General features: G+C 57.9%; 1 protein-coding gene across 1 annotated transcript; it reads right to left on the bottom strand.

Annotated features, from left to right (window-relative positions):
- Positions 1 to 1,363: 1,363 nt before the first annotated feature.
- On the bottom strand, positions 1,364 to 9,456 carry ZAR1L (zygote arrest 1 like). Its single transcript, XM_044286781.1, has 4 exons — positions 8,645 to 9,456; positions 3,566 to 3,658; positions 2,397 to 2,471; positions 1,364 to 1,686 (listed from the first exon to the last, which is right to left on the bottom strand). Exons 1-4 carry the CDS (start codon positions 9,212 to 9,214, stop codon positions 1,543 to 1,545), a joined length of 882 nt encoding a protein of 293 aa, XP_044142716.1. The 5' UTR covers positions 9,215 to 9,456; the 3' UTR covers positions 1,364 to 1,542.
- Between the last annotated feature and the right edge of the window lie 448 nt (positions 9,457 to 9,904).

Here is a 9,904-nt window from a genome sequence, read left to right as displayed (position 1 = left end):
GTGCTCCTCACAAGGCACTTTATTTAGGTCTCTTAGAAGCAATGCTACTATGACAATCTCCCCACTATACCACAATGGGGGAAGGGGGGTGATTAGTGTTATGTTTAGCATAAAACTAAACCAGGTGGGTAGAAGGATTGCTGTATATCTCAGTGGCTCATGTAGGGTTATAGATTTGGTGCATCTTGCTACACCATCTCTTTGCACACCAAGCCACACCCTTCTAGAGCACGTCGTTTTGAAATGTATAGCGAGGCACAAAAGGGGCACATTTATTAAGACCAGCGTTTAATCCCTATAGCCAGCAGGGGATTTGTTGGAGTTGTGAAGAGGCCCAAGCCTCTCCATAACTTCAGCAGATCCACCGCCACTTTTAAACGCAAGACTGGTTCTGAGCAGTCTTACACATTTTAGACCATTTTGGTAGATGACCAAATAGTAAATGAGACGGGCCTGTCCCCACCCGCTTTATACCCGTTGTGAGCAGGGAGAAGTTGCAGATTGCAGAACAAAGGACCTTAATTTAATGACCTCCAAAGTGTCTACATCAGGGATCAGCAACCTCCAGCACTCCAGAAACTACAATTCCCAGAATGCTTCAGTCACACGTTTGGGAGTTCGAACAGATGAGCACGTTTGCATGTTGGGAGTTGTGTCACAGGAGCTGGAGTGCCGAAGGTTGCCGATCCCTGGTCTACATCACACCGAGTAAATCTGCATTCACTCAGTGTTTGGTCAGTGTTTTCCATCAGTGATTGTGAGCCAAGACAAAAGACTGGAGCCTCCACAAACATTAGGCATAAGGGAAATATCTGCACCTGTTCTGTGTTTAGAGCCGCACCTGACGTGTGAATGAGGCATAACATTTGTTGGATTCTACATGAACCTGGAGACCATGTGCACCCCCTAGAATGGCATGAGAGGCATCTCAGCTCCTCACAGATTGTTGTATCTCAGCTCTACAGAAGCCCCAATGTACACACCCCCTAAAAGTGTTTTCCAGTACTTGGCTATTAAAGACTAACCCAAGGATAGGTCATAAGACTGGGGGGGGGCTGATGCTCAGGGGACAGAGGGCTCCCTCTATGTGTAGGTTCCAGCATCCTGCAGCTCAGCATGGCCACTACAGTGGTCAAAACCTTCCGCTTCTGGCTCAGTCCAGTGTTTCTGTCCAAAACATCTAATCAGTGTGGGTGCGGGGTGTCTGGCCACCACCACCAAGCCAATACTTATCAACTATCCTCAGGCTATGCCATCAACATCCAAGTACCACAAGAACCCCTGTAAACAGATGCCAATGCAAGCTGTACTAGCCACCTCTAGCTCTGTAGAGCCTCTTGTAGTATGCCCATGCTAGTTTGAATATCTTTTAAATTTACTTTATTTACAAAGTATACAAAACAGTGCCACGCTACAAGACAGACAAAAAAAACTTTAGTCTATTTTCCAGTGCCGGGTCAAAAGCCAGGATTCAGCACCAATTCAACAAAGTGCTACATGCATCGAGCAAAGTGCGTGTCGTACAGATGAAGCCGTGCTCCTCTAGATTATATACTTGAAGCTGTAAGTGCTGTCACACGAGAGCTTTTTGTTTTTGCAGCGACCACACAGTTCCTGGCGGTGTGGCCTCTTCAGGTCTATATGTCTTTTCTTCTGTGGACAGGAGCAGCGAGTCTTGGAGCAGCTCTAGAGATAAATGCATATGATTAGAGAAGGCAAGTCCGCTTCTGTGCAACCACACGTCTACAACCCCTGCCCTTGCATTTTTTTGTAATGGTCATAAAAAGGACATTGCAGTTGGGCAGAGAGATTCTCACGTTTGGGACCATTTTCATTTCATGGGCAGTTGGTGGTCAGTGTGCAGGGTCCACCATGTAGCTGTGCCCCCCTCATGGTTTATATATTCAATTACAGTCAGAGTGAAGGAGAATTACCACTAGAGATTTTCAGGTTATAAAATTAGTTTACAGGTAAAAGGTGACTTGCATTACGGATTCCGTTACTACAGACCATAACGCAATTCTATGACAGAATGTCTTTAGAGACATTCCGTTATTTATTCTGTCATAATAGAAGTCCATGGGCTGCAAAACGGATCCATCCTGTTTGTTATACAGGGGAGTCATGTCCTGTATAACAGAAACTAGACTGATCCGTTTTTTGCAGCCCATAGACTATTATGATGGAATGAATAACAGAATGCCTCTAAAGGCATTCCGTCATAGAATTGCGTTATGGTCTGTGGTAACGGAATCCATAACCCAATTCACCTGTTACCAGTAAACGAAGCGTGAACAAATTCCATAAACTGAATTTGGCTCATCTCCACTTATTACCCATGTTCGATATCACGGTCATCGGCACTAGAAATGCAGCATTTCATGGTTGCCACTTACCTGGCACTGAATCGCTTCCACTCTGTACGGATTGAATCCTTTTTGGCACTTGCGACAAAGTTGTTTAAAATAGACCTGTAAAAAAAAAGGCAGTAAAAGGGTTGTCAGGATAGGTCATCAGTATCTGATGGGTGGGGGCATGACTCCTGGCACTGCCACTGATCACTGGAGTACCATGTCTATTTCCTAGGCCAGTAAAATGTTCATTGGTCAAGTCGCTTAGGTGCAGCTCAGCACCATTCACATCTGCCATACCAAGCACAACCACTAGATGGTGCTGTGAAGAGCTGCAGCTTATTTAGCAGACAGCTGATCAGCATGGGTGATGGACCCCCCCCCGAATCAGATACCGATTACCCATCCTGACGATCAGTCATCAGTATAAAACAAGCGTGCTTTGCCATTTCATAGAAATAAGGGGAGTGCATGGAGCAGAAGCAGCCAACTCCATTGATTTCTATGGGACTGCTGGAAGGCCATTTTCAGAGCTCCCATAGACCTGAATAGAGGGTGGCCTCGCATGTGTGATTTCGTTCACTTTGGGGGCTCAGTTCTAGAGATCGTGTGGGTCCCCAAGGTAGGATCCCCACCTGACACTGCTGGCATATCGCAAGGATATTCCACCCATGTCTGAGGTACGAGGTTTTTCTAAATAGTGGAAACAAATTTAAACTTTGAAAAAAAAAAAAAAAAAGTTTCATTTTTTACATCACCATATTTTGACCCTCATAACTTATCTATACTGTATCTACTGAGCTGGGGGGGTGGGGGTAATTTTTCGCAGGATAATCTTGTTTTCATTGATACCATTTTTTGGAGTGTGACTTCTTGATACCATTTTATAATTTTTTTTGGGTAAGATATGCCATTAATAAAAAATGGCAATTTGCCTTTTTTTCAACACTTTCCGTTAGACCTTTCGCCGCATTAGAAAAATATTTTTATATTTTAATAGTACATGAGTTTAGTCGCGGTGATGTCCATGATGTTTATATTGATATATATCAAGCCTACAAGATCCATTTTTTATTCTGAACAATCATGGGTCTTTTTATATGTTGCAGAGAACATCTAAGTGGAAATCAGAGCAAGCTGGGGATTGGGCCATTTCTGTGCTGAATAAGGTGAAACCTGCACTTAACGGATGTGATCTGTAGCGGTTGCCTCACCTTGTTGCTTCCAGAAATACACCACACGTAGGCGCTCTCCCATCGGGTTTTGCAGTCTTTGCAGTGGAAGTAGCCGTACTTTTGTTCCAGGAACTGAAATACAGTTAGTAGATTACTCAGACTCCATCCCTCTCCTGCACAGACCCCTGCGCTTAGTCTGTACATACTGCGCTTACAGGGGGTGTCATTAGGTTCTCCAGGCAACATTCCACCCAGTGCTTACCCACCATGATGCAGCAGGAGAGCATCCTCACTCACTGAGCGTAATACTAAAATGGACAGCGCAGGCGACCAAGGATGTTAATCACCTTTACAAGGGCGTGCCAAACGGTGAGAGGATGGAGCCTCTAGGTGCTGCAGCAACGCCCCACTAACACCTAGAGGCTCATTTGCATATTATAAAAGTAATTTAGCGCGGGCGGCGGCAGGCAGGGAGATACAAGTCATACAGCTATGTTCTGCTGACATTAGCACACAACCATTTTTCTGATGACAAACCCTTTAAGCCTATAGCAAGCCACCAGTGGGCAGATGGTCCCCAACAGGTACACTAGACCTGTGATGGCTAGTCTCCAGCTGTGGTAGAACTGCTTCCCAAGATACCCCCTTGCTTGGCTGTTCAGAACTCCAAAGAAATGAATGGTGCATGCTGGGGGTCGTAGTTTCACCACAGCTGAAAGTGCCAGAGGTTAGTCTACTTTCACACTGGCGTTTTTGGCTTTCCGTTTGAGAGATCCATTTTGGACCACTTCCAAGACCCCTGAACGGATCAGTTTGCAATCTAATGCATTCTGAATGGAAAAGGATCCGCAAGTTTGTATGCCTATGATGCTGTGGGTTTGGGTCTCAACCCCATGGTTGGGCCGACCTACACACCTTAAGTAGTATTAGAAGGCACCTAGTACACTTGTGTAGACCTGGTCTCCAGCTGGTTGTTGACTAGAGGCCCTGGATTTGCTTCTCCTGTGCATGATCACCACCTGTTGAGGACCCCTACCTGAAGTCAGCCATAGCCATCTGCCCCTCACTGCATCATGGTTTTCTTGTATAACCAAACCCATGCCAGATGTGGAGAGGCGTGGGGGGGGCCCCAGGGTCAGACAGCAGAACAGTGGGGGGGGGGGGGGCCCCCAGGGTCAGACAGCAGAACAGTGGGGGGGGGGGGGGGGCCCAGGGTCAGACAGCAGAACAGTGGGGGGGGGGGGCCCCAGGGTCAGACAGCAGAACAGTGGGGGGGGGGGCCCCAGGGTCAGACAGCAGAACAGTGGGGGGGGGGGCCCCAGGGTCAGACAGCAGAACAGTGGGGGGGGGGGCCCCAGGGTCAGACAGCAGAACAGTGGGGGGGGGGGGGCCCCAGGGTCAGACAGCAGAACAGTGGGGGGGGGGGGGGGCCCAGGGTCAGACAGCAGAACAGTGGGGGGGGGGGGGGCCCCAGGGTCAGACAGCAGAACAGTGGGGGGGGGGGGCCCCAGGGTCAGACAGCAGAACAGTGGGGGGGGGCCCCAGGGTCAGACAGCAGAACAGTGGGGGGGGGGGGGGGGCCCAGGGTCAGACAGCAGAACAGTGGGGGGGGGGGGCCCCAGGGTCAGACAGCAGAACAGTGGGGGGGGGGGCCCCAGGGTCAGACAGCAGAACAGTGGGGGGGGGGGGGCCCAGGGTCAGACAGCAGAACAGTGGGGGGGGGGGGCCCAGGGTCAGACAGCAGAACAGTGGGGGGGGGGGGGGGGCCCAGGGTCAGACAGCAGAACAGTGGGGGGGGGGGGCCCCAGGGTCAGACAGCAGAACAGTGGGGGGGGGCCCCCAGACAGCAGAACAGTGGGGGGGGGGGCCCCCAGACAGCAGAACAGTGGGGGGGGGGCCCCCCAGACAGCAGAACAGTGGGGGGGGGCCCCCCAGACAGCAGAACAGTGGGGGGGGGCCCCCAGACAGCAGAACAGTGGGGGGGGGCCCCCCAGACAGCAGAACAGTGGGGGGGGGGCCCAGACAGCAGAACAGTGGGGGGGGGCCCCCAGACAGCAGAACAGTGGGGGGGGGGGGGGCCCCAGACAGCAGAACAGTGGGGGGGGGGCCCCCAGACAGCAGAACAGTGGGGGGGGGGGCCCCCCAGGGTCAGACAGCAGAACAGTGGGGGGGCCCCCAGGGTCAGACAGCAGAACAGTGGGGGGGCCCCCAGGGTCAGACAGCAGAACAGTGGGGGCCCCCAGGGTCAGACAGCAGAACAGTGGGGGGGGGGGCCCCAGGGTCAGACAGCAGAACAGTGGGGGGGGGGGGCCCCAGGGTCAGACAGCAGAACAGTGGGGGTGGGGGGGGGGGCCCCCAGACAGCAGAACAGTGGGGGGGGGGGCCCCCAGACAGCAGAACAGTGGGGGGGGGGGCCCCCAGACAGCAGAACAGTGGGGGGGGGGGCCCCCAGACAGCAGAACAGTGGGGGGGGGGGCCCCCAGACAGCAGAACAGTGGGGGGGGGGCCCCCAGACAGCAGAACAGTGGGGGGGGGGCCCCCAGACAGCAGAACAGTGGGGGGGGGGGGGCCCCAGGGTCAGACAGCAGAACAGTGGGGGGGCCCCCAGGGTCAGACAGCAGAACAGTGGGGGCCCCCAGGGTCAGACAGCAGAACAGTGGGGGCCCCCAGGGTCAGACAGCAGAACAGTGGGGGGGGGGCCCCAGGGTCAGACAGAACAGTGGGGGGGGGGGCCCCAGGGTCAGACAGCAGAACAGTGGGGGGGGGGCCCCCAGACAGCAGAACAGTGGGGGGGGGCCCCCAGACAGCAGAACAGTGGGGGGGGGGGCCCCCAGGGTCAGACAGCAGAACAGTGGGGGGGCCCCCAGGGTCAGACAGCAGAACAGTGGGGGCCCCCAGGGTCAGACAGCAGAACAGTGGGGGGGGGGGGGCCCCAGGGTCAGACAGCAGAACAGTGGGGGGGGGGGGCCCCAGGGTCAGACAGCAGAACAGTGGGGGGGGGGCCCAGGGTCAGACAGCAGAACAGTGGGGGGGGGGCCCCAGGGTCAGACAGCAGAACAGTGGGGGGGGGGCCCCAGGGTCAGACAGCAGAACAGTGGGGGGGGGCCCCAGGGTCAGACAGCAGAACAGTGGGGGGGGGGGCCCCAGGGTCAGACAGCAGAACAGTGGGGGGGGGCCCCCAGACAGCAGAACAGTGGGGGGGGGGGGGGGCCCCCAGACAGCAGAACAGTGGGGGGGGGGGGGGCCCCCAGACAGCAGAACAGTGGGGGGGGGGGCCCCCAGACAGCAGAACAGTGGGGGGGGGGCCCCCAGACAGCAGAACAGTGGGGGGGGGGCCCCCAGACAGCAGAACAGTGGGGGGGGGGCCCCCAGACAGCAGAACAGTGGGGGGGGGCCCCCAGACAGCAGAACAGTGGGGGGGGGGCCCCCAGGGTCAGACAGCAGAACAGTGGGGGGGCCCCCAGGGTCAGACAGCAGAACAGTGGGGGCCCCCAGGGTCAGACAGCAGAACAGTGGGGGGGGGGGGGGCCCCAGGGTCAGACAGCAGAACAGTGGGGGGGGGGGGCCCCAGGGTCAGACAGCAGAACAGTGGGGGGGGGGGCCCAGGGTCAGACAGCAGAACAGTGGGGGGGGGGCCCCAGGGTCAGACAGCAGAACAGTGGGGGGGGGGCCCCAGGGTCAGACAGCAGAACAGTGGGGGGGGGGCCCCAGGGTCAGACAGCAGAACAGTGGGGGGGGGGGCCCCAGGGTCAGACAGCAGAACAGTGGGGGGGGGGGCCCCAGGGTCAGACAGCAGAACAGTGGGGGGGGGCCCCCAGACAGCAGAACAGTGGGGGGGGGGGGCCCCCAGACAGCAGAACAGTGGGGGGGGGGGGGGCCCCCAGACAGCAGAACAGTGGGGGGGGGGCCCCCAGACAGCAGAACAGTGGGGGGGGGGCCCCCAGACAGCAGAACAGTGGGGGGGGGCCCCCAGACAGCAGAACAGTGGGGGGGGGGCCCCCAGACAGCAGAACAGTGGGGGGGGGGCCCCCAGACAGCAGAACAGTGGGGGGGGGGCCCCCAGACAGCAGAACAGTGGGGGGGGGGCCCCCAGACAGCAGAACAGTGGGGGGGGGCCCCCAGACAGCAGAACAGTGGGGGGGGGCCCCCAGACAGCAGAACAGTGGGGGGGGGCCCCCAGACAGCAGAACAGTGGGGGGGGGGGCCCCCAGACAGCAGAACAGTGGGGGGGGGGCCCCCAGACAGCAGAACAGTGGGGGGGGGGGCCCCCCAGACAGCAGAACAGTGGGGGGGGGGGGGCCCCCAGACAGCAGAACAGTGGGGGGGGGGGGCCCCCAGACAGCAGAACAGTGGGGGGGGGGGGGGGCCCCCAGACAGCAGAACAGTGGGGGGGGGGGGCCCCAGACAGCAGAACAGTGGGGGGGGGCCCCCAGACAGCAGAACAGTGGGGGGGGGGCCCCCAGACAGCAGAACAGTGGGGGGGGGCCCAGACAGCAGAACAGTGGGGGGGGGGGGCCCAGACAGCAGAACAGTGGGGGGGGGGCCCCCAGGGTCAGACAGCAGAACAGTGGGGGGGCCCCCAGGGTCAGACAGCAGAACAGTGGGGGCCCCCAGGGTCAGACAGCAGAACAGTGGGGGGGGGGGCCCCAGGGTCAGACAGCAGAACAGTGGGGGGGGGGGGCCCCAGGGTCAGACAGCAGAACAGTGGGGGGGCCCCCAGGGTCAGACAGCAGAACAGTGGGGGGGCCCCCAGGGTCAGACAGCAGAACAGTGGGGGGGGGGGGCCCCAGGGTCAGACAGCAGAACAGTGGGGGGGGGGCCCCAGGGTCAGACAGCAGAACAGTGGGGGGGGGGGCCCCAGGGTCAGACAGCAGAACAGTGGGGGGGGGGGGCCCCAGGGTCAGACAGCAGAACAGTGGGGGGGCCCCCAGGGTCAGACAGCAGAACAGTGGGGGCCCCCAGGGTCAGACAGCAGAACAGTGGGGGGGGGGGGCCCCAGGGTCAGACAGCAGAACAGTGGGGGGGGGGGCCCCCCAGGGTCAGACAGCAGAACAGTGGGGGGGGGGGGCCCCAGGGTCAGACAGCAGAACAGTGGGGGGGGGGGCCCAGGGTCAGTACCTGGAAGGCGGCCGTGTTGTGGTCAGGCTCCTTCTCCCGGGCGGGCTCCCTCTGCTCAGGCTCGGCCTCCGGCCTCCTCTCCGCGCTCTCCTGCAGCTGCTCCTCCGCCTCCTTGTAGTCGGGGACGGCCGGACTCTTCCTGATAGTCCGACCTCCCTGCGGTAGAGAGAACACCCTGCCGTCCACCACCGGGGAGTACACGGCCACCGGCCGGGTGAACCGCACCGGCTCGGCTTTGGCGGCGCTGACGGGAGGCCTGCGTAGCGTGCGGGGCCCCAGGGAGCACTGCACCCCGGCGTCCACCCGCGGGTTCACCTGCACCCCGACCTCCTTGGTGTTGGCCTTGCGGAGCCGCGGGGTCAGGTTGGGGTTCACCTGGGACAGGATGGCTTTCAGCTGCGCCCGCTGGAAGTTGTCCAGGTAGTCGGCGGCCTCGGAGCCCTTGCCCGTCTTCCAGGCCGCCTGCTTGTTCCTGGCCGGGGGCTGCGGGACGGTCCCGGGAGGAGCCTGCCCGAAACTCCCGCCATAGCTGTGGTAGGCGTTATAGGGGGTGCACATAAAGCCCGCCATTAGTTTGTATCTGATGTGCGGGGCCGGCGCGGGCCTCCGCTTTATCCTGGCCGGGCCTCATCAGCCCCAGCTGGGCCCGGTCACCCGCTAATCACCGCTCATTACATCCCAGCACCTGTAGGGCTGCCGGCACACAGACCGACCCTAGGGGCGCTATGGAGACGCGAGGTCCACTCTGGTCATACAGCCATGACGTCATGTTCAGCCTTCATGTGACTGCTGCAACCAATCAATAGCCTCTGTGGTCACATGGCATTTATGCACACGTGAGATTGGCTGCAGAAGTGTCATGTGTCTATGAACTATATTATGGCAGCACAGGGGAAGGCTGGAGAGAGGACATTTAACCCCTTAGTGACCAGCCTGTTTTCGGCCTTACTGACCAAGCGTTTTTCTTCCTTTTTCCATCATCGCGTTCCAAGAGCTATAACTTTTTTATTTTTCCATCTATACAGCTGTATGAGGGCTTCTTTTTTGCAGGAAAAGTTGTCGTTTTTAATGGCGCCATTTAGGGGTACACATAACTTTCTGACAAACTTTTATTAACTCTTTCCGGAAGGGAGATAGGAAAAACAGCAATACTGCTACTGCGTTTTTACGTTATAAATTTTCTGATGTTTATTTTTCGGTATAAATAACATAATATCTTTATTCTCTGGGTCAGTACAATTACAGTGATACCAAATACTA

This window comes from Bufo gargarizans, chromosome 3 (genome assembly GCF_014858855.1).
Source record: "Bufo gargarizans isolate SCDJY-AF-19 chromosome 3, ASM1485885v1, whole genome shotgun sequence".
Classification (NCBI taxonomy): Eukaryota; Metazoa; Chordata; class Amphibia; order Anura; family Bufonidae; genus Bufo; species Bufo gargarizans.
This window is presented reverse-complemented; position numbering and strand designations above follow the sequence as displayed.